Here is a 25,474-nt window from a genome sequence, read left to right on the forward strand (position 1 = left end):
CCCAAGGCTAATAGGAGTTATAGATCAAGCACACCTATCTCTCCATTCCTTAAAGCAGCTTGAATTATACTCAACTCTGCACAGAATTGAAGAACATTTAAAACCTTGAATTACACAATTCAAAAAGCCACACTCTGTTTATTCCAACCTGATTAACAGAATATCCACCATTTGTTCTGTATGTGCTGCTTTAGATTTTGATGTTATCTGCTATGACCTATCATTTTCCCTTTCAGAAGCAGAGCCAAACATCAAAAGGCTTTCCTGGACTATGTCCAGGCATTGAACCAATTTTGTTATCATTATAGCAAAACATATACAGTTGGCCCTTTCCTTCTGCGGAGGACCCATTCCGGACCCCGCCACGTAAGGGAAATACCATGTAAATTCAAGTCCCATTAAATGTTCCTTCTGGGGTGCGGGAATAGTGCGCCCGCGTATGATGCGGGTGCACTGTACTGAAGGACTGAGTCTGAAAAACATACAATGAAGGAAAGTTTTATGGATCCTGTTACTGACTTTCACCAGAAGGAGCTCTGGTAGCACCTTCAAAACATCCCTACAAAACCCAGTGGTGGACAGCTCTTTCAAGTAGCAGCACACAACATTTGAGCAGGTAATTGCCCAGACTTTGATAAAGGAGTTTTTAAACAACAGCAACAATTAAAAAAAGGCCCATTTATCCTCTCTTTCTGAGAGAAACACAAGCATAAAGCCAGAAATGAGAGCCACATAAAGCTATATTCAGGCAAAACTGAATAATTTGATAATACATTCTTATATAGATAATACACATTCTTATATGAATTAAGGCCTCCTAACAAACAAGGATTTAAAATCTGTTATAACTAGGAAAATGTCCATCTTTAAAAATAAATTGTATATCTGCCATTTGAAAGAGATAAATATAATAAAAGTAATATTAAATGTTTATTTTAAAAAAATTATTTGTAGTTTTAAAAAATTAAAAATTGAGTGTAAATTCTTGCTCTAAAAGAAAAGAAAGGGAAGAAGAAAAATATAAAACATCTATAACTAAAGCAGATACACAGGATAGTTAAGATTGATAGTTATTACAGTCACAGACCAGCACAACCATAACTAAAGTAGATACTTGTTATGAAGAAAAAAGTTTCTTGGGAGTCGGACTCTTCAGTGTCATGCGCTGAAGCAAGTTAGTTCCAAGGGGGGATATTTTGTTCTCTTCAGTTATCTGTGAAACAGTTAAAAAAAAGACATCATACAATAAGATGCTAGTTGAGAAAGATAGAGAGCAAGAAAAAAAATCCTCATGACAACCCTGAAGATAATGCAAAATGATGCCAACTTTATGTACACTTTCATATCCTATTCCCATCTCCACATTAGTCTTAAAAAATTACCAAAGTAATGTCATGCCATACTAACAAGCAGAAAACAATGATTCAATATCATATGAATTAGAACTCCATTACATGTTGTTCATACAGACAGGGGACCTAACCATGACAGCACAATCTCACACACTGTGAAGCACTGTCACTGCTGTCTGTTACAGCACTCCCTACTCCTGTGGAAGGGCTGGACATGTCATCGCTCACTGCACCATTCTCCAGCACCTTGGAAATTCCTCTGCTGAGGGGCTGCATGGCTTAAAAGATTTCAGGGGTAATTTTGGTCACTGCAATGATCAATGACTGTGAATAAGTCAAGCTTACAACATTGTAATTATTAAAGAAGATGCCAGCCAATATCGGGAGTACCACAGGTTGCTCTCTTGTGTTTTAGGACTCACATGCCAGGCAATCAATAATTATCACAACTGCAAACAGAGCTATCTCCTGTATCTTTTGTGATGCTCTTTTCCCTTTTACCAAACTCTAGGAAAAATTGTGATATTCTCAATTTGAAGCAACTCTTAAATGGTGAAACCTTTAAAATGAGCAGTGCCCAGGAAATGAGACTGGCTTCCAGAAAATTATTTGGGACTACCAGAAATCTAAATAAGACAAGCAAAGATTTGGGAAAGTTCTCCAAATGCTAAGAAAGACCAATATTGCCAAAACGTGTCATGCCTACCTACTCTTTTTCACAGCAGCACCTTTGCCTTCCAAGAGATTCCCTTATGCAGGGGAATCCATTCCGGAACACACACACCCCGTGTAAAGGAAATTCTGCATACGCTCGTGCCTGCAGTGGCATGCGTCCCATTACTCTTTCCGGCACGCGGCACCGCTTTCCGGCGCACCTTTCAGCATATGCTGAAAGCCGCATGTATCGTGCCTGTGTATGACGCGGGCGCACTGTAATTACCAAAGATGAGGCCTACCTTACATTACTTGCCTTACTTCCCCTGCAGCCTATAGTGTAACTGCTGGGTGAAATGGTAGCATTAAGCCTATAGAACTAACACAGATGGGACAATCAGAAAACTAAGACATGAGACCAAGGGAGGGTGGTCAACTTCACCGAGTGCTGGGTTTTGTTTTGTTTTAAACTATAAAGACCAACACTAGAGGCTGCGAGGCTAATTTTGCTACATTTTGAGGTACCCCTGGCTTGTTTTAGCCCTAGAAAAAAGGAAACTAAAGGATTGAAATATCTATTGAAATCCTCTTCAATGGCTCATAGAAGGAACCGAGGGAGGGAGTGTTCAATATTTTGTTAAAGATGTTTGGGTCATGGAGGCGGAAGTTGCCTGTGGGCTTTTGATGTCCAGCTCCAGTTTCAAATCTTCAAATGGTGAGAAAGGTCTGAAGGAGGATTTGTGTTAAATTGAATGTGAGAACGACAACTCCTTTACAACTTTTCTCAAGGCTGTGGTATTAAGCACATAAGCGCTGGGGGCAGGGTTTGCATGTGTGTCCTCATTCCCTTCCCACTTTTAGCCCTCACACAAACACATTAAACAGAAAAACAGGACAACAATAAGTCATATAGGGAGAAAACAACAAAGAATAATGTTTTTAAGTTCTTCAGACAGTTTTAGCAGAATAAACTGTTGATTTATTACCATGGAAGTTTATCCTGAGTCAGAGTGCCAGAGACACCCAGGGAATGGGACATAGGTTGAGTCTCCCTTATCCAAAATGCTTGGGACCAAAAGTGTTTTGGATTTTGATTTTGTTCAAATTTTTGAATATTTGCATATACAGAAAGAGATAATATGAAGACAGGTTACAAGTCTAAACACAAAATTCATTTATGTTTCATATAGATCTTGTTCACATAGCTTGCAGGTAATTTTATACAGTACTGTATTTCTAATAGTACTATGCATGAAACAAAGCTTGTGTAAATTGAACCATCAGAAAGAAAGTATCCAAACTAACCCTCTCCCCATGATGGGTGTGCTAATGGTTGGATTTATTTAGAGAAAATGCACTTGATAGCAGCTGTCTCTCAAATGCTGCATTTACAAAAGTGAATGAATCCAGTGAAAGAATTTAGTGTAGCCTATGTAGCTGCCTTGCTGATTTCTATCAAGGAAATATTAGTGGAGAAAACTATTGAGGTAACTACAACTCTTTTAGAATAATTGCTAAGGTATGAAGGCCTTGGGGCAGGATGTGAATCATATGCCATGGTGATGCAGGCTTTAAGCCATTTAGCAATGGTTCTCCTGGAAGGCAATCATTTCTGCACTAAGAATACAGACTAGAAGGATACAAACATTGTGCAGTACAGTGATTTCTTCTGCCCAATGCTCCATTGCACATCCAATGTGTGCCATGACCTTTCTGAGAGTTGAGAAGGATTTGGATAAGAAGAAGAGAGAGCACTAGCTCTTGAAATGGTAAAAAGAGAAGTTAACCTTTGGCATGAAAGCAGAGACCAACGAGAGTCTACCTCTGTCTTTGTTGAAGATGATATAGTGGTCTCATATGGAAAGATATCCCAGTTAAAAGACCCTTCTGGCCAAACTCTTAGCAACCAGGAAGGCCACCTTAAGCAAGAGAAGCCAGACAAAGATGGCTTACACGCAATGGTTTTGGTGAAAACTATACTACCTGTGGACTCCAGGAAAGAAATCTGTTTGTTATTGAGGCAGTCACAAGTACATCACTAAGATGATGATGATGATTGGTAAGGATATGCTCCTAATGAGATCCTAATGAGAGGAAAAGGCCTGTCTTTACAACATATTTGTCCCATCTGTACAACAGCATGCTGATTGTCCAAAAGCACAAGCAGTGTGAAGCAAACATGTTCATCATGGGACTAAAGCATCCCAGCGTCTGGAGAAAGACTCAATGGTTGAAGTTTGATGCCCTACCTAAAGTTCTTCTTGAGAACTAAGACAGATCCTAGCTGTGAGATTAAATACTGAAGGATGAGGTGTCAACTGACAGCCATGTGAAACCTCTACAGGCAGAGGCTCAGTGTGGCCACACAATAATAGGGAGCAAAGACTCAGAAGCAGCCAGGCCTTTAAGGCCAGGAAAAATTAGAAATGGGTATCTTTTAAAGCTTTTAAGTTCAAGGGACAGATGGCACCTCAGGAGGATGATAAAATGAAGCTGTGTCAGAACATTTGGTGCAAGAGAAAAGGTTTTAGCTTTGGTGGGATATAAATTAGCTGATGATGTCTCATGATAATTTCCTACTGGTAGTGAGCAGAAATAAAACTTCACCAACAAGACCATCAGAATATAGAAAATCTTAAGTCCCAGAAACCAGAAAACAAGCCTATTTTCTCTTTCTCTGCTCTCAGAGGATGTTTATCTTGGAGGAAAGCAGGTAGCTTTTCCTGATATTTACCAAGAAGCCATGGTTTTCCAAGCAAAACAGGGCAGTAGAACAGTCCTGGCCTGAAGGACAAAGTGTGTTCTTAGCAGAATAAACAGTGAAGACACACAGTGAAGAGACACCCACAAGAAAGAGGGTGCTCCAAGAGTAAAGAAATGTTCTAAGCAAGGAATGGAAATAAACTAAGTGACAGAAATAGAGGGCCCAGACTGCCATCAAAAATCAGTTATCATGTAATCCCTGCCTTCCTGGGCAGTGAGTAGAGAAAATATATTCTGTAGTTATCTCTACATTGAAAAGAAAATTATAATATGCTATAGTGCCAACTTTAAATGCAACACTGTCTTAAAGTACAAATCACTTTTCAATTTCTTACCAAAGCTACTTTTGAAGGACTCGAACAATCACGTGAAAATTCCCTTTGCCGCTTCCGTTCACCTGCAGTTTGCTCTGCAGCATCAACCATGTCAGTTATCTTGAGTCCACTGTCAATTTCCATCTTGTCAGAAACCACAGACTCCTCTTTATGAATGGAACTAGTTTCAGCAGCAGAAGTGAAGGCTGAAGTGTTAGCATCTTGATTGTGCAACCTCTCTTGTGAAGATGTTGGCTGAGAACTACTCATTTTTTCTGTAAGTGCCTCTTTCAAACGTTTTTGCAAACAAGTCTTTCTGTGGAAATTTTCTCTAGCAATGGCTGCTTTAAGATTGGCTTCTTCTGCAACAATATAGACCCGGCAACGGCCTCTGGTGACAGCTGTGTACACATGCTGCCAATTCTGGCGACCAGCATTTCCAACTACATAGACAACTGTGTTTTCCTCAGAACCCTGAAAACAATATTGACAAAGAATCACTGGAGGAAAAAAAAAGCAGACTGGAAATAAGGAAAGAATGCTAAAATGCTTAAGTCTCCATTTTGCATGGTTTCTCTGACTACCTCTCCAGTCCAGCAGGATATCAAAGTTCAGGACCTCAGGCTCTGTAGTAAAAACTTAGAAACTTTTATTAAGAAACTAGACATCCAGTCTGGTGACTTTCATTATCAGAACTGACCAGCAGACATTAAAACCACATAATTAAAAATAATTCAAAGTTCAGGCTGGCTTAATTATTACTCGTTTAAATTAATAAACACATTGCTCTTTCCATTCCCATACCACTCCATTCTTTTTGTTGTTACAGCCAGAGGCTTTCTTTCAAATGACCTTGAATGAGTTTGCCTCCTTCTCTAGCTTATCTCGGAACCTGTGTTCACAGTTCTAAAACATTCCTAAAATATACTGTCACTACTACATATCCCATTACTACACTATGGCAAGACAAAAGAATATGCAGCTTCTGACACTACCCATTCTCTGATGTTTCCAATGGCCTTACACAAAAATGTTCACCACAGAAACAAATATCTTATTTTAATGCTATCCAGTTTCTCAGATTTTTCTAAAGAGATACAAATGAGTCTTTACAAGTCATTGGATAAGATCACACATAATTCTTGGTTTTCCACAGTGACACTGCTGATCTGACAATAGAGCAACAGCTGTGGCAGTGACTTACCAAATAATATTTCTAAAATGTCATACAAGCTATATGGATCACTACCTTTTAGCTTTATATTGTGACAAGGTCAAAACAATGTAACGCAGATCTCACTGAGGCTTGCTTCCACTGCACAATAGTTTAAACTGGGGAATTACACCATCAACACCTCATAAATGTGGTATTTTGACTCATAAATGTTGCTGCTCTTATTAGAAGACAGAACAGACAGGCCAAAATAAAGCTGCTTCAGCTCATTTTGGAGATATGCCATTTAAATGCTGCATGCATCCTAAGAAGCTGGAAGCTGCGCCAAAGTAACACTCCAGTCCTAAAGACTGGGGCGCACCTTTGGCACAGCTTCTGGCCTCTTAAGATACATGTGTCATTTAAACAGCATACTTCCAAAGTGATCCAAAGCAGCTTTATTTTGGCCTGTCTGTTCGGTCCCTAAATTGAATAATTTTGATTCAGGGTGGATGAACTACAACACAGCTCACCTGAAATGTATGAATGGTCCTGGCCCAGGCATGCTTAATCCTAGACTTTTTCCGGAGACTTTGATACTTCACAGTATACTCAGGTCCATCAGTAATGCTAATGGTCAGTATACGGACATCATCAACTTCTTTATCCTAGAAATTCAATATGCAAATGTACCACTTTAAAAGGCAATAAACTGTACACGATAATCAGATGGTTGCATCCTTACCTAAGATTTGTCTTACAGCTCTACAAAATAAATACACAGGAAGAGCATTATTTTTAAACCACTGATCACCCAACTACATGCTGGAAAGTGAAGAGATGCCTTAATCACTGTGGTCAGAAGCTAGAATATTTTCTCACAATTACCAGTGTTTTCTAATGGAAATTTGGGCAAAGCATCTGGGGAGAGCTTACACTTACATTAAGTTCCTCTATTCCTTCCTAATCTTATTGCTTTTCAGCCCAACATTTACTGAGTAATATTCAGAGAAACTAACATACTAACTCAGTTTTTTATTTCCTCACACAGCATAACACCCGCTTCACTTCTTTATTATAATTCAGAAAAGTAACATCTATTTGGGATTTTAAGCACCCAAACACAGATACACACTGAAGGAATATGTACAGCAGTCTCGATTATCCTTCCTTCGGTCATCCAACATTCCGGATTATCCGACGTCGGGGCTCCTTGGGCACGTGACTGTAGGCATTTCCATGCCTGCAGACACGCCCCCAAACATGGCGGCTGCAACGGGCAAGGAGAGGATGAGTGAAGCCTCGCCCCAAAACATGGTCCCAAGTGCAGCAGCAGTGGCAGTGAGCAAGACAAGTACCTCCAGGTTTGCAGTTCATAGTGATTTCAAAACTTTTCTTGGACCCTCCGGATTATCCAACATTTTCGGCTATCCAACTATCAGCCCGCCCATTTATGTTGGATAATCAAGACTCTACTGTATATGAATATGTGATAATCTTCTCATATATGAATGAAGAAGAATTTGTCTTCTTCTAGGCAGATTCTTGAAATCAACTGATCATTTACATACCTCGGTAATGAAGAATATTTCCCCATTGCACAACCGTGTATCATCATCATGAGAACGTGATCTATGACCAAAGATGCGCTCTTCTCTCCGCAAGCACACATTGCAAGTGCATGGACCAGAATCTTCAGAGTTTTGATCATTTATTGTGCAAATAATATTCTTTCTTGCAAGAAGCTCTGTGATATACTCATTCCTTGTAGAACAGATTTTGTCACCACACAGGAACTGCAGTCTGTTCTTATGGTCCCTGAATCAAAATCGAAAGACAGATTTTAGATTAAAGATTCATCACTCTTTCAGTTAAACTATTTGTAAGTGCACATAACCTAGCAACTTTCAAATTTCTTTCATTTACTGAAGAACATAAGTATCAATGTATCTGATGACCAAGAAAAGATACCAAGAGGTTTTGAACACATCCAGCAGCTCTACAACATCAGCTAGCATTAAGCATAAAAAGTATACCGTATCACATTTTGGAACACTCTTCAGAAAATTTACAAAGCAACTTAACCACATGGCTGCATCATTATTATTATTATTATTATTATTATTATTATTATTATTATTATTATCTGAAAGGCAAACACTCTATTCTGAATATAATTCTGTTAATAGCGCAACAATTCCTGTAATCTGGACATTATAATCTCCTGCTAGGACAAACAACCACAACTAAGGACCTTTTCAGACTATAAAACACCCTGAAATCATCTGGAGTGGACCTCGTATAACATGTCCAATATACGACTGGAGTCATGGCATGAAATGGATGAGAAATGCCATACAGAGAAACAACTCCACTAAACTAATTTTTGTAAAATAGAAGTTAATCAAACTGTGTTGCAAATCTGAAGAGATGAACAGGTGTACATACAAAAAATAAAGTCACAGAAAGCTAGAGCTCTGCAAAAATGGGAGGGCACATTGCCTGTTTTAAAGACTGTTATTCTTTAAAAATAGAATTGCACTAAATCACAATGTAAAACAGTGACATCACTTCTCCAAATACCAGCTATGTAGCCTAAATATCACTGTTCATACACAGTAATTTGAAGAATCCCAAAGTCTGCAGGAATAAGCCATAAATACATTTGGCAAATTAAGTTTCTCACATTGCACTTGTATCTCATTTTAATATAGACTTTAAAATTAAACTTTAATGCAGCTGAACTAACTAGTGAAAACACACACCTCAAACATTGTTGTTTCATTATTTTCTATGCCATGGTTCTGCTCCTTGTCCCCAGCTTATTCTTAACACCCATTGTCTTACCCCCCCACCACTAACTCATTTCTCCTCATTGATGTTAACCTGCAAAGTTCCATATACTTTTCTTTATTGGAATCTGTAACATCAACTGGTAGTTTAATAAATCTTCAACAAACTCACATGGTCCTTTCAGATTAAACAGCCATGGGTATAATAAAGCTCTAGGCTTGAGAATGATAGGGTGGTATACAACATACTAGAACCATAGCAATAACAATAACAAGTACATTTCTCTACCTCTTATCAATAAACTAAGTACTCACTAAACAGTTTACAATCTGTAAGCTAACTGCCCACAACAAGTTGGGTCATCATTTTAGTGACCTACGGAAGGATGCAAGGCTGAGTGGACCTTGGAGCTCTTGGGATCGAATTCATAATCTTGTGGCTGCAGTAAAGGCATGTAACCACTGTGCCACCACCACAATCATGTGTTCTTAATATAAAAAATATAAAATGAGGAGCAATTTTTTAAACTTGTAAACAAAAAGCTAAATAACCAGTCCTCAATCCTGCTTTGAAAGGACTTGCTCATTCCTCCCTTTAATTTGGAAAAGGGGTATAGTGTGACCCTGTAAAGATATTTGAGAAGACTTGTTTTGAACTTAAAATAAAGTAACAAAATCTGGTATGTGCACAGAAAAGTGAGGCTTGGCAACATTCAGATAAAATGCTAAATCTTGGTTTAGTGCTGTATCTACAAGCTTTCATCTCTCTCCCATCCCAGGACCAAGCAAAGGATTTTCCCTAATCTTGGTTTTTATATATACCACAAACTGGTTTATCGTAAAGTCTGGTTACTCATAGCCTCCATAGCCTGTTATTAGAAGCTTGCGTAGTTTGAAAATTACCTGTTTGTGATAGATTATTTGTAAGCAATATAATAATTATTATTATTATTATTATTATTATTATTATTATTATTATTATTATTATTATAGCCTGCCTTTCCCCAGAGGATCAGGGCAGATAACAATCAAAATAAAACATAGTAAAATAATAACACAATCCCTAATCCACAATTGAAAATACAACAGCATAAAAATCAGTTATTAAAATTGCAATAAAAATTACAATAAAATTTAATCCCCATTGCAATGAGGCAGTTTAAGGGAGAGTTAAAAAAAAAAAGGCATAGTTGTGGGACAGCAGAGAGGGTCCATGTATTAGTCTGGGAATGCCTGCTAGAAGAGATCTGTCTTGATGGCTTTTTTAAAGGCCTCAAGAGATGTTATGTGATGGATCTCCTCCAGCAGGTCATTCCAAAGTTTAGGAGAGGCCAATGAGAAGGTCCCCTGGGTAACCATAGCAGGTCTGGTCTTCTTAGTCTGTAGTAAATTTGTCCCAGAGTACCTGAGTGTGCAGGTGGAATGTATGGAAAGAGACATTCCTTTAAGTAAGCTGGACCTAAGCCATGTAAGGGCTTTAAAGGTGATTACCAACACCTTGTACTGTGCCCGGAAACCAATTGGCATCCAGTGTAAAGATTTCAGAATTGGAGTTATATGGTCGCCTCTTGATTTTCCGGCAACCAACCTGGCTGCCATGTTTTGAATTAACTGAAGTTTCCAAGTTAGGTACAAGGGTAGCCCCATGTAGAGTGCGTTGCAGAAGTCCAATCGAGAGGTTACCTAGAAACTACTGTTTCTAGGTCATCCAGTGCCAGGTAGGGTCGTAGCTGGCATATCAGCCAAAGCTGATAACAATGTGATATAGACAGAAACTGAAACTAAACACCAGAATCTACCGGATGGTGTTCGCAATAGGCAAGTCTGAGTTTTCTTGGGTTGATTCCAACTCAAACACAGGACTGAACCATACATATCTCAGTATTACACCAAGTTGCTGGTCACTGACACTGGCCATTATCTTGCTTTCCACCTCTCTCATGTGCACACATGGAAGACATTCCTGGCAACTGTATGCACCACAGTGGGTTTACTTAGCGCAGTGAGCTTTGTATGAGGAACATCACGACTAAAAGATAAGTAAATGTCATAACAAAGACACTCTGGCAGAATGGCTTAAAACAGCTTGTTTCAAGCAATTTTCTCACCCACTAGAGTGCCTCAGATCTAAGGAGACCTGAAGTCAGGCATTTGGCAACAGGCATCTCAGAACCTACAGTCATCCTTACAGGCCTACCACCCTTCTTGATTCTGCTAACTTTTACTTGTGATTATGACCTTCCTCCTCTTGCTTCCACCATTGCCTTTGCCATTGGTGTAACTATGCCATAAGAACAAACCAGATTCTGGCCGAAACAGAAATAACACCATACCACATTGGATGTCCTGAATAGTGCTTGCAGCAGATTTCATTTATGATGTCACAGTCTTTTCTGAGGTAAAGGTAAAAAAAAAAAGTATTTAGTTTAAATGTGAATAATATGCAATACTTTCAGAACAGCAAAAAGCCAAGCATTTCCTGATTTCAGTCTTTAATTACACAATAACAGCTTATTTTGCCTCAATAAATGACCTGTATAAGCTGAAAGCAATACAGTGCTACCTCGGGTTATGAAATTAATTCGTTCCGCCGCTCCATTCGTAACCCGAGTAATTTCGCAACCCGAAAAGGCTTTCCGTTAGCGCTGGAAAGCCGCTAGCCGCGCTTTGCGTTTGAATTTCGCGCCGAAATAAATTTCGTAACCCAAAAAAAACATCGTATCCCGGAACAGTTTTTTCCAATCTAACTTTTTCGTATCCTGGAAATTTCGTAACGCGATCAATTCGTATCCCGGGGTACCACTGTATAGGCAACGAATACAACCAATGAAAAGTGGAGGACTTGAATTAATGATAGTTACTATAGCTACTCTATTATAAACTGTAAGTACTAGAAGCATTTTAGTTTTGAGCTTTGAGGATTTGACAAAAATATTACACGGAAGATACCACTAGGTATCATTACCATTACTACTCCATTATACACAGAATCTCAGACTGCTGTAAGTGAACAGAAGAATTGTTGACTTGATCAAAGGAAAGAGAAATTAGCTGTGCCAACAATTCATTCTAGAAATGCATTTGAGATGACTTAAGCCATCATGGTCTAAGCACAGAGTGATACCTAATAAAAATGCTCCATACCCTTTTCTGGATTATAAAAGCTAACAGAATACTTTCATTATTCTGCAGGGATTCTATTCATGCACCTTTTCTGTGGGCTAAGAGCCACTAATACCAGGCTCATAGGCAGCATCTTCCCTACACATACAGGGCTGTCCTAAAATGTATTTCCTTCTCACACAATGAAGGAAATGGCAGCCTTTCCTTCCTACAGGAAAATAAGGAAGCACTCAGGCAGCAGTAGAGAAGAAAATAGTTATTTTGCCTCCCGTCACCTGAGTCCCAGCAAAATGTTCCCAACCCCAGTTTAGCTTCTATTGGTTCTGTTGGTAAAACGTTACCCTTTCTTTAACCATTATAAGGGTTCTGAATGCACCTTCTCCCCCTCTGTACTCCCCTCTTCTATGAAAATACTAGCCTCACTTGTTTCTGCCTTTAGTCACTATTTGTTGTTGCATCGACAATGGCCAATATTAACTAGGGTTCACTCCTAACAATGTGAAAACAAACCAAAATTAAGACAGAATGAAGACTGGGGAAATAAGTATCCATTCACACAGCCAGCTCCCATTCACTTCTCAATAATTAAAAGACATGCAACATCTCCATCATCTCTGGACATTTTAGTACACAGGCAACAGAAGATCTTCCATGTCTATACACATGCAGTTATTACCTTCTGAAAGTAATGAACTGTGACTGTTTGGGATCTTCCAGTCCTGGACCTTTTTCAAGCAAAGCCATTATGGCTGACTGCAAATCTAATTACAAGATAACACAGACAAGGACTAATGATAGAACAAATGACTTTTTTTAAAAAAACTGCTTATGATTAAAATGGCATTTACTAACTATTGACTGGTCCAAACCCTGTCTATAGACCTGTGCCAATACGTAGTGATCCACAACTGCCAAATCCAACAGGTATACAGTGAAAGCCTCTCCCCATGCTCTTTCCATCCCCACACAGATCATGTGCCTATTTGGCAGACTGGAGAGAAAATGGCAAGTTCCAACTGGGAGAGCAAAGACTGGTTTCCAGTGGGAATCTCTACATGAATGAAGGCCACACACAATGCTGATTCCAACCATGATAACATTTATGTGGCATCCAGGCTGCATGAAGCCATTATGAACAAACCAACTGCCTTCCCCTTGCCTTATATTAGGAGTGACAACTTGCTGTTTCCTATTGTCGTATCCAATGGAGACGGATGGCTGAAGCCGCAGTCCAACAACATCTTCCAGCACTACAAGCAACCTGTCCCTAGTCTAGAACTAGACTGTAGATTGTAAATAATGCACACTGTACAATATTAAATCAGCTCCATCTTTTACCAGAGAAGCAAATAAGACTGTGCCAGTTATCTGAAACCAAAAAAAAATAAAAATAAAATAACTTCATAACAAGGGAATTATGCTAGTATTAACCCAAAACTAAACTTCTACCTGAAGTTCAATTGAATATCGAAAAACCAACATACATGAGCAATAGATAAAAATGATCTCTTTAATGTTTAAAACTTACAGCCACTACCATCTTCAGCAGGCAAAACAACAAGAATAAATTTCTTCTCAGGACTTGGCATTGGCCATATTTTATTGCTTTTGGAAAATTTCAGCACTTGATCAAACACTGGGTATTTCTGCTGAGAGATTCTGCATCCAAAAAGAACAAATATAAATGTTTCAGACTGTTTAGACATTATTTAGTCAGAGCAGAACATTTTGCTGATATTGTTATCTAATTGCTTCATTAGTTTTTTTAAATGCAACTGCCTAATTTCATTCCCTCCATAAAAATATTCAGATGCATTTTCCCATTATACAATACACATACAGTTTCCAAACCATGCAGTCCCAACAGAACTAGGCTTGGACTGTGTTATCCAAATACATTAATTTTAAACAAACTAAGGTGAAAAACATGGGAAATTGTTTTTACAGATGCAAACCCAAAAATCATACAAGACACAAGATTATTTTTTAAAATTGCAAGTAAATACAAATATTTATTTTTTATTTATTTCATGCCTTTCCTCCCTGTATATGCTGTTAGAAAGTGCAATGATACATTAGTGGCATTCAACTTTTCACACTGTGAAAAAGTGAGCTGCAGCAACCAAATGTGTCAATAAAAAAAACTTACCTTGTTGCATTATCCACAATTAATTGAGACTCAGACCTATGATTAGTTCTTAGTTCTGTAGACCAACCTCTTGATCTAAAACTTGCAAAAATGTCAGCCAACATGTTTCCAGGCTCAATACTGGGTAACTGCCGAATATCACCTAAACATAACACAAGGATATATTTAACAGTAAAATTACATTTCTCCTTCCTTCTTAAGCAAATGCTTATAGTAAGACCAAACCACCTCAGTAATAGCACAGCATTGACACAAATCCAGTCTTTTTACATGTGTGATCTGTAACAAAAGTGTACTGGGATGCTCACATCCAGATATCTGAGAAGCCTGCTTTCCAAAATACTCTTCCAGGGGGTCATTCCCACTACAATTTAGACTGAATCAGCATTCGGGCTATATGACCCTAGTTCCCACATGAAATTGATCCCAATCCTTATTTGATTGATTTTAATGGCGATAAAGCAGGGCAAATGCAAAACCCCCATCTTTCCTGACACTATTCCAAAGTGGTTGTTTTCGAAAGAATAGATTCCAAAGAGTGATCAGCAAGTGGGAACTACAGATCAGGATCAGTTCTTTCTGGAGGGGGAATGATGAATGGCAGAAGGAGTGGGAAGTGTCACACACATCCTGTGCTGCCTTTTTGTTTTTGTTTTTTTAAATAGAAGTTAATCGATAAATTGATAGTTTGATTTGGCAATTACTTGCAAAGGCAAGTAATTGCCAAATCATTCTATCAAAGTTGCGACCAATTTCTTTCTCTTTTTTTTTAAATGGCATACCACTTTGCCTTGCCTTCCACTCATCTGCCTCCTCCTCCTCTTCCTTTTGCTCAGGACCCTCATCCTTTCTTGGCTCCCTCTCCTCCTCCTCCTCCCCTTCTTCTTCCTCACTGCCCCCTGTCCCTTCCTCTCCTCCTGGTCTTCTTGCACAGCCCTGGCGCTGCACCCTGGGCGAAGGGCGCAGCAGTAGCTTGGAGTCAGGCCAGGCCAAGTGGCTGCACATGGGTGAGCTCTGCTCCTATGGCTGCCGGACCCAAAATGGGGTGCTCTAGCCAGTCAACTGACCAGCACTCCTGAGGAGGAGGAAGGAGAGGAGGGAGAGGCACGGAGCAGCCCAGCTGACATGCCCTAAGGCGACAGGGGCAGCGGGGAGAAAACCCACCAGTACCCCATGGAGGAAAGGAGGCAGGGATGTCAGGGGAAAACCACCTCCGCCCATGGGTTTTCCTTCTCCAGGGCATGCCCTCCATTTCAGCCCCCCCCCCCCCCCCCCCGCGCACAGGCTTGTAAGTCTGGGCAGCTTATGTCACAGTGACTGATGTGTCTTTTGAAGCGGGGCAGCTAGTGGGAATGACAAGTGAGCCACAGAAAGAAACGATGTCATAGAGGTAAGGAAAAAAAACATTCAGAGTGAGAACTAGGGTCCTTTTAGAATCAAATTCCAAAAGGCAGCAAGAGCGAATCAGGATTCACTTCAACCTACAAGTGGGAACGACCCCCACGAAGCCCTTTTGGGTTCTTCCTTCTTTCCCAAAGCCAGGAAGCATACCCAGTTTCTGGGCAAGGTACAAAGTGTTGGTGATTACTTTTAAAGCCCTACATGGCTTGGGTCCAGAATACTTAAGGGAATGCCTTCTTCTGTACTGTCCATCCCACACATTGAGGTCCTCAAGTAAGAACTTACTTCAGCCAAAAAAAGCTAGGCTAATGTCTGTCACTCAAAGGGCCTTCTCTACTGCTGCACCAAAGTTGTGGAATGACTACTGTATATATTCCTGTATAAGTCTAGAAATTTTAATCAAAAAATTGACCCAAAAAATCTGAGTTGACTTATCCATGAGTCAATGTAAGTACTGTACTTTAACTCTCATAAAAATAGAAACCATCTCCTGCTGAAATGCAAGAGTGTAATCTTCCTGGAAGGACTAGCCTTCCTCTATTCTCTCATCTATCTTTCAATCTGAACACAAACAGTTAGGCTTCCTGCAATTTTGTAAATTCTTTGACATTGTTTTCCCTTGCTTCATCCTTTAGATCCTTTGTTACATGACCCTAAGTCTTACTCTCAACTTATCCACAGGTCATAGCAAAACATTTTGGCGCCTAAACCTGCCCTTGACTCATACATGAGATCGATGTATAGTCGAGATATATGGTATTCAATAGTTTTAAGAGAGAGATGAGATGCTATATGAAAGGAGTCACCAAGCTGTGTGAAGGTGCCTCTCCCTGTACATGTTTGCTGGTCACATCTTGCACCATTCAAACTATGTTGGAAGGGAATTACACACATATACCATGTGACAGGGATTTTGAGTGCACTGGGATCACCCCTTGAATAGAGGAACTTAAACTCATATATCGGTATGTGTGTAGAATTCTTTCTGTGCACTCCAATATACAGAAAGCATAGCCACACATTACAGTGGGAACAGAACTAGCATATATAGCACCCTACAGGTATTATTTCAATGTCTATAATGTATGAACCATCTAAGCTGAAAGCAAAAAAAATGTTGCCCTCCCCGCCCCCCCCCTTTTTTTTTGCACCAATTCATTGTAAAGTCAACAACTATGGCATGATTAAAAAACAAAAATAATCTTTTTGAGGAATATATTTGTTATTCTCTCATTGATAAAGCAATAATAAAAAAACTCTTTCCTTGGAGAATAGGATTGATTTGAACTTCAAATATATTCCACACATAAAGACAACATATACAATAGAAATATTTCTCTTCATCTCTTTTCTGTGTACTGGAATTATATAAATAACTAGAAGGAATATAAAGTTACCTCATTACTAAGCAATACCATTTTATTCTCCATTGAGTTCTACCTCAGCTCCATTTGTGTGTCTAATTTGAATTGTAAATCAAGACTCTGACTATGTTAATGTCTTCAGCAATAACTAGAGTGACAGCAACAAGTACTCAGGCTCAGGACCAACAATCAGGCCCAAACCCAAGCCCTTGGATGACATATAAAACAGTGGAACAAACACCTTTCTCCCTAATTCCAACAAACCCTGAGCAGTGCCTAAGCCTCCTGATGGCTAGATTGGCCAGAGACTGAAGAATACTCCCTTGTAATGGGTTTGGGAATCACTGTAGTTTTTTTTGTTGCAGGCCCACATTTGTTATTTCATATTATGAATCACAGCATCCCCTAAAACTAGAGTATGTTGCATGAGATTACTTTTGAAGTCCTGCCAGATATATGCATTTATTTTTACCTCTCTCTACCAGTCTTAATAAAAAATAAAAATGAAATATAATTGGATATCTCACAAGTTTGCAGTTTCAATTTTGTTCTAACCTTTCACTACCATTTATACTTACCAAGAATAACGAGCTTTGTAAGTTGGGCATCACGAAGCAAAAACTTTAAAACACTGGCTAAGATTCCTACAGGCACCAAGCTTCCTTCATCTACAACCAATACACTGATTGAAGAAAATTTCCATGGTGAGTTTTCCCCTTTTGTCTTCCATGCTTTATAACTGTACATGACCTGAAAGCAAATAATTAAAAATTAGAACTGTGCAAAAGTGTGATTTAGAGCAAGGGCAGGAATCATGAAGCCTTCCAGATGTTCTAAGTCCCCTTGTCAGTGGGTCACTAGGGCTGCCAGGAATGACAGTCTAACAGCATCTGGAGGACTGTATAAGTCCCACCTCTGGCTTAGAGAATCAGACATGAATTGGGGCCTCACTCCTCCTCCGTTTCACATGCAGCTTTACCTTCAGTTCCATGCATACTATAAACCATAGTTTATTGTGATGTTTGGAGTCACAAACTACATTTACACTGGCCTTGCAAACCAGAGTTGAAAACTCTGGAGGTGCCCTCCTTGCAAAATTTAAAATTATCCTTGAAGCCATAGTTCAAGGTATAGCCTTTACCCTACAAATCTAATGATCTAAAGCAAAATCATATAGTACTCTGTAAAGGAACCTTCCCAGACGCACACTCCTTAAAATGGTCTACAAACCATTTGGATAAAGCAAAGGCTTATTTTGCTTATGCCGTCTGTGGAAGATGTTGTTCTATGTCCTTGGCCTTGGGGAAAAATAGCTGGGTTATAGCCCTGAATGCCACTGTACAAAAGCATTCTGTGTCTTGAGGAAGTTGTATCCAACCGTGCTAACTTTTCACCATCTTGAATTTTCCTTGGGAAAGATAGACAGGGCTAGGTAGCACGTTCTGAAGGTGCACAACAGCCATTTGGGTAACTAACAATGCATACTTTCCATTTTATGTTTCTCTTGGGACTAAACAGATTGGAGCATCAGGTGCAATTGTCTAAAGCAATTCTGAAGTGGGAAGAGGTTCAACTTAAATGCACATTTCTCCTCCTTCCAAACCAATCCTTCAAAATGAGTGGGTGGAAGGGAGCAATGGAAGCTACTTCTTAGAGGCAGTTGGAGCATTAATTTTTAGCTAGTAGTACTCAACAACAAACACATTTCCCATCACAAGAAATGCTAGGTCCAGAGTGGTGACATTTAACAGGCTGTATGGCTGACTACAAAAGAAGTAAACCATTGCTTTTTGTATAATTTCATTTACATGAAAGCTATCAGTGTACTCACTTACTAAAAGCTGTGCCTCTCTTTTCTATAAAAAAAAGTATCCAAGAAATGAAAGAACAGTATGTATTCTGTAGCCTGACGCTTCAGATTTAAAGTTCAGGATTTTTCAAAGTACATGGCATTTAGACAAAATGAAACTCAACATAAATCTGCCTTTAAACTATCAAAACTCTCAAGAGGTTTTTCTAACAAGTGTGTGAACGATGGCCCCATACAGACAGGCCAAAATAAAGCTGCTTCGGGTCACTCTGGGGGTATGCTGTTTAAATGTTGCACGCATTCTAAGACTCTGGAAGTTGCACCAAAGCCATGATCCAATCCTAAGGACTCGAGCACAGCTTTGGCGCAGCTTCCGGACTCTTAGGATACATGTATTATTTAAACAGCATACCTCAAAAGTGACCTGAAGCAGCTTTATTTGGCCTGTCTGTATCGGGCCTATGTTACACATTAAAAATTTCAAACCTTACTGAGGTCTTTAAAATAAATCATACCTGATGAAGAGTATAAGCAGGAATTTTGGTTTTCTTGAACAAAAGAGCAGCTGCCTTCCCTGTAGGTGCAGTAAATAAAACATTTAAAGATTTATTTATATTCACATTAGAAGAATGACTGAAAGTATGCCATTCCTCAGATACATCCATGTCAGCTTCAAAATCTTTGCAGGCATTTCTTACTTCTTCTTTTTCTTTTTTCATCAGATAGCGAAAAAGGTAGCTAACTATTGTGGTTTTTCCACAACCACCTTTCCCACTTATAACTGTCACTGGATTGGAACAGATCAGTTCAATAGCACTCTCTTGATATGGATCTACTTCTGCTTCACATTTTGATTCCTTGCTCTGAGTTTGCTCCTCAGAATCAAAATCATTGTTACAATTGTCCTGTACATGTGAAGTATTGTCAGGTTTCTTTGAATCCCTTTCACAAGGTTCTTCATCACTTAACTCACTCTCATCATCTGAGTCACTCATGTTCATAATAAATGAACCACCATTAAGAACCTTTTTTACATCAGCAAGCAAGTGCCATGGAGGTTTATTTCTGAGCTCATATACAGCATCTGCAATCTGCTTCTCAGCTTTGTATAGCTTGGGAAGGAACACACACTTCTTCTCAGTAATTACTATCTCCTCATCCTTCAAAAATTTAAGAGACTGCCAGGCATGTTCCACAGACATCTTCTTTGATACCATATCTGTTAACTTATCCTGTTCTTCATAAGTATGTCCCATTTGTCTACAGCGTTCCTTGAGTTTCTCATATAGTATTAATGCATTTTTCTGTAAAAGAGGAATCTTCTGATAAAGAGGTCCACAGTCACTTAAGTTCTTCAAAGATGCTTCAGCAAGGTAAGTACCGAGTTCTCTGTGCATGATCTTTTGGAGACAGCAAAATACTATTAGTTTTACAGCATATTTAAGGGGATTATTACAAGTTAAAGAGTAGAAAACATGTAACTTTATATGAGCATTAGGGTGCTACTTTCAAAAAAGCAAGGAAAGTTCTTAAAAGCTCAAACAACCTTCTGAAATTCCACTAGCTAATCTATTGGTCAAAATATTAAAATTTAAAAACCTGTATTTTGCTATGCATTCCCTTTTACTATTGAACACCCAATGCTTAATTAATTTGTTACATATGTTAAAAAGCATACCTCTTTAACATATAAATAAGGAAGGTTTGTTTTTTTTAACTGAGGTAGGGCTCTGCTACCTCAGTTAAAGAAATGTACCAGTATTTGTTAAAACTAATCGAAAAAAAATGCACAGTGACCAGGATTGCCTGTGAATAGTTAAAACTAGTCTGTCAACTACACCTATTGTTGGAGATGCCTTTTGGGTATGGTGAGCCATGCCTTAGTTACGTCCTGTTTGATTATCTAATATGGGGCAGTACAGACCGCCGTGAAACGCCATGAAATGGGTATTCGCCCATTTTAACCCCAGAGGGATGGTGCAGCCCCCTCCAGAGTAAAAAGAATCCAGTGTTTCCAGGTTTTTTTGGCGGCGCCGGAGTGACGTTGCGAGTGCGCCACTGGTGCACTCGCAACATAAGCGATGTGCAGTGATGTGCAGACGCTGCACATCTCTTACATCAAAATGGCACCACCCATATGGATATGACGCCATTACTCTGCCACCGCACCATGCTAGGGTTAGGGACCGTGCAGTTAGTGCATAATTCCTAACCCTATTATCGGCGTCAGCATGGCACATTCGGCCTGTCTGTTCTGGGCCATACTCTTCTTGAGTTTTCAATCAAAAAGCACTTGGAAACTTCAGCAAGTCCAAGATACTACAGCCAGACTGCTGACCAGATTGTCTATGGGGATCACACAGCTCCTTTGTTTTGCTGTTTCACTGGTTGGTAGCATATTTCTGGGTACAACTCAAAATGCCAGTAATAACCTATAAATCTTTAGATGCCTTGGTTCCTAGCTAGTTGGAGGTTCTTATTCAAATGTACAAACTTGCTATTTTTCAGATCATTTGGGGAGACTACTCTCTGTCCAACACTTTTGGAGGAATGTTTGGGGACCAAAATTGAAATACATAGGCCTGTTACAGACAGCTAAAATAAAGCTGCTTTGAGTCACAGTGGAAGTATGGTGTTTCAATGATGCATGCATCCTAAGAGTCCAGAAGCCACACCAAAGCCATGCTCCAGTCCTTAGGGCTGGAGCGTGGCTTTCGTGCGACTTCTGGACTCTTAGGACGCATGCATCATTGAAACACCATACCTCCATTGTGACTCGAAGCAGCTTTATTTTGGCTGTCTGTAACAGGCCATAATATTGTTGGAATTTAAAGAAGTTATAACATTTCAAAGGGCTTTCTTTGTGGCTGATCCATTCCACAACATACAGTCAGCCCTTCTTATACATGGATTTTTTATACACAGATTAAAGCATCCACGGTTTGAAAATGTTAAAAAAAGTATAAATTTCAAATATCAAACCTTGATTTTCCATTTTTTATAAGGGACATGATTTTGTTATGTCATTATATTTAATGGGACTTGAGCATCCATGGATTTTGTTATTCACGGGCGATCTTGGAACCAAACCGCAGCATATAACAAGGGTCCACTGTACTATATAATGAAGCTACAAACTAGGGTGCCCAACCTTGGAGAAGCAAGGGGCCATTTCCCCCCATATTAGACCCTCTGCAAGTGATACCAACCCTACCAGACAATACCAGAAGGCTACTTCTGGTTGATTTGTATTTTTTTTAATTTCCTTTTTGAAACATGAGTGTATGCCTTGTTTTAGACTCACATCCCCTAGAGGCTTCCAGAACCACGGTTCCATCAACACATCTTGCCAAAATAAATCCTGGGGGAGGGAACAACATGCAATCCATGAGACGCATTATTCCCATGCATTCCCAGGTTCCAAACTCTTTTTAATAAAATGGTGACAAAAATCGACATTATCTTTTAATACACCATTAGAACAGAATTGGTCTGAAATAAAATTTAACACTGTCTTAAAATACTTTTCCCCAATAATAAAGTTAACACGTTTACTATTAAGGAAGATTAATTAATATTGCTTATATATGATGGTATACTGTCTGGTATCCTAGCTTCTAGCTATTATCCAGGCAATGGCATATAGCTTCTTTGATAAATCCAACCTCTTCTCCACCCCCTGCTTTTCTATAAATATTTAACAGGCATGGCAAAACAGCTACAGAAACCAAAAAACTCTTGATATCTATAGATTCTCTAGGCTGATTCTCCCCTTTCATCTACCTGCGTGACTGTTTTATGTTAACTGGAAGGCAAAAGACTGGGTCTTCCCCGGATACCGATCAATTGTTTTAATTTATACAGTGGGGATATTTTGGGTTGTGAAAGAAAATTTTCTTTTTCTTTGGCTGGCTGCAAAGAGCAAAGCAAGAGAGATTCAGGGGGACAGACCAAAAAGGAAAATATTTTGATTGATAAGTGACACATATTCCATGGGACATCTACATACTGCTGTCAGAGCACATGGCATGATGCAAGGTTGCTGCAAGGTTGCATCATGATATGTAACCTTGAGTGATGACTAAGAGCCAACACTCTATATAAGTGGATCAGGAGTGTGAGCAGTTGTGGGTTACTTTGGAGTTGGTTGAAATAGATATTGGTGTAGTTGATTGGAGGTTGACTGAGAGGAGTGTATACATAATGTATCATACTGTACACAACGCAACTGAAGATAAAAGCCTCCAGAACTCTGGATGAATCAACTATGTCTGTGAACTGTCTTCTTACTTGTGTGAAATGTGGTCAGTGCATTGCCAATACCAATAGCCAGACGTTTTTTGTTTTTGTTTTGGCTGCATGTGGGTAACCTATCCCCAGACTGTGACAGGAGTTGCCTTCCCCTTGCCAACAGATCTTACCATGCAGTAAGAGAAGTAATTTTCTTCCCTATTAACTCCGTCCTTGTTCATAGAGACAAGGTAGAAGATCCATCCAACTGATTTGGCACCTGGGCACTGTAATATAAAAAATCCACTCCCTCTGCAGCTGGTTACTTCCTGCAGATAAGACAAGCACTAAAGAAAACATATTTCTGTCTTGACCCTGTTTTTGTGTCCATATGAAGGCAAATTACCTGAACTAGGCCTTTAGAACACTATGTATTCTCCTCCAGAATGTCAATACAGTGGTACCTCGGGTTACGAAATTAATTCGTTCCGCGGCTAATTTCGTAACCCGAAAAACCTTCGTAAGCCGAATTGCCATAGGCGCTAATGGAAAAAAAGCCGCGGCTCTGCCGCAGCTCCATTGAAAACAGCGCCGGGGTTTTTTCGTAACCCGAAAAAACCTTCGTAAGCCGAAACAATAAATCCCTATGGGATTTTTTCGTAACCCGAAAAATTCGTAACCTGGGTAATTCGTATCCCGGGGTACCACTGTATAAGCAAGGCATAAAAAGGTCATTATAAATAATATTCTTCTGTATGTTTACAAAACTATTATATTATTGATAGTAAAATGCAACTTTTTTTAGAACTGTAACATCCATTCCAACTGGATTGGAGCTACCTTGTTGTTGTTTTTTAATCAATTACAATATTGTGCCATATTCTATATATTTTCTTACTATTCTGAATCCAAGTTTCCATGGATCTTTCTTTAAGATTTTATCCAGTTTTGTCAATCGATCATCTTCACATTTTATTTCGCTGTGGTTGAACCAGTCAATACAATCAGAAACATTACATGGCAGAAGTTTGGGCAAGTATTCCAATACAATTGGAAAGTGTAAAGCTGCGAATACAGCTTTTCCTGCACCTATAGGAACAAGAAACAAACAGCCAAACAAAAAGTTACAGAATGCAGGGCATTAGTATGTCATTTAATTTTTAAAGTCCCTTGCTTTCATATCATACAAGCTCCAACAGTTTTTATTTTTAGGTATATATTAAATAGATACCATACTTATTTTTGCAAGCCTTCCTGGTGCGTTTTTTATGGCATTCTTTATTCTTATGGATAAAGTAAATGTTGTAATATTTATTTCAGTTTTTATTTTATTCTTGCTATATCATTTTTAAATCTTAAATGTAACTAGTTTAAAATGCTCATAAATAAGTAATATTAAACAAACTCCACAGAATGGAAGAAGACAAGAAGATGACCCAATGTACGTATTAAAGGCTTGTACATATCTTTGCTTAAAAGGATGAGAACATAAGGAATCTGTGTGATAGGACTAATTCTTGGTATCTCAAGACTAGCTACTAAGCCAATTTCACTAATCCTTCGATTAACACCTGATGTGCTTTGAATACAATTACAGAAGTAGCCAGTATAGTTTGGTTCTGATACTCAAGTCCAGGTTGAGACTTCCTCATCCAAAATGCTTGGGGCCAGAAGTGTTTGGGATTTCAGACTTTTTTTAGATTTTGGAGGATCTGTAGGCATATACAGTTGCCCCTCCAAATTCAGGGATCTCAGATCCACAACCTTGATTATGCGCAGAGGGGCAATCTCCCTTAATTCTAATGATGCATGCCTGGGTCATGTGCCCAGGGGCACGCCCTATTCAAGACTTTGAGGTTTAAATATGCGCGAGCCTCCATTTTCACGGGGTGTGTATGTCTGCAACGGATCCGCAACACAAAAGGAGGGCCAACAGTACATACACAATGAAATATCTTGAACAAGGGCCCAAGTTAAAACGCAAAATTCATTTATGTTTCATATATACATTATACACCTAGCCTGAAGGTATTTTAAATAATATTTTTAAATAATTTTGTGCATGAAACAAAGTTTGTATACACTGAACCATCAGAAAACAAAGGTGTCACTATCTCAACCATCGATGAAAAAGTTTTGTTTTGGGGGGGGGTTGAAATTCTGGATAAGGGAAACTCAACTTGTGTATCTCCTTTAAAGGGAGTTCTACATCTCAGTTGCATGTAAAGATAGCTAAAGGTGAAAAACATCCTACATATGATGATCAGAAGCAGTATGCTCTCAGTGCTTAAATTTGTGAAAACAAATGACAATCATATACAAATAGGCTTTGTCCTCAGAAGTTTCATGTTATTCCTAAACATCTCCAA

General features: G+C 39.0%; 1 protein-coding gene across 3 annotated transcripts in view; it reads right to left on the minus strand.

Moving 5' to 3' along the window:
* Positions 1 to 207: 207 nt before the first annotated feature.
* HELB (DNA helicase B) overlaps positions 208 to 25,474 on the minus strand; it is a 30,221-nt gene continuing 4,954 nt past the window's right edge. The window contains exons 3-15 of one of the 3 annotated variants that reach the window (XM_042468144.1): positions 24,004 to 24,194; positions 22,180 to 22,236; positions 19,391 to 20,275; positions 17,644 to 17,815; positions 14,301 to 14,442; positions 13,680 to 13,810; positions 12,828 to 12,912; positions 11,362 to 11,421; positions 7,808 to 8,054; positions 6,770 to 6,904; positions 5,105 to 5,557; positions 1,115 to 1,213; positions 208 to 472 (exon numbers count right to left, since the gene is read on the minus strand). In XM_042468144.1, coding sequence (XP_042324078.1) covers positions 1,118 to 1,213; positions 5,105 to 5,557; positions 6,770 to 6,904; positions 7,808 to 8,054; positions 11,362 to 11,421; positions 12,828 to 12,912; positions 13,680 to 13,810; positions 14,301 to 14,442; positions 17,644 to 17,815; positions 19,391 to 20,275; positions 22,180 to 22,236; positions 24,004 to 24,194 — 2,654 coding nt within the window. In that variant the 3' untranslated portion in view covers positions 208 to 472; positions 1,115 to 1,117. Of the gene's footprint in view, positions 1,214 to 5,104; positions 5,558 to 6,769; positions 6,905 to 7,807; positions 8,055 to 11,361; positions 11,422 to 12,827; positions 12,913 to 13,679; positions 13,811 to 14,300; positions 14,443 to 17,643; positions 17,816 to 19,390; positions 20,276 to 22,179; positions 22,237 to 24,003; positions 24,195 to 25,474 lie in introns of all 3 variants that reach the window. The other 2 variants (XM_042468146.1, XM_042468145.1) reach the window with 2 other exon arrangements.

Source organism: Sceloporus undulatus, chromosome 5 (genome assembly GCF_019175285.1).
Source record: "Sceloporus undulatus isolate JIND9_A2432 ecotype Alabama chromosome 5, SceUnd_v1.1, whole genome shotgun sequence".
NCBI classification, from domain to species: Eukaryota; Metazoa; Chordata; class Lepidosauria; order Squamata; family Phrynosomatidae; genus Sceloporus; species Sceloporus undulatus.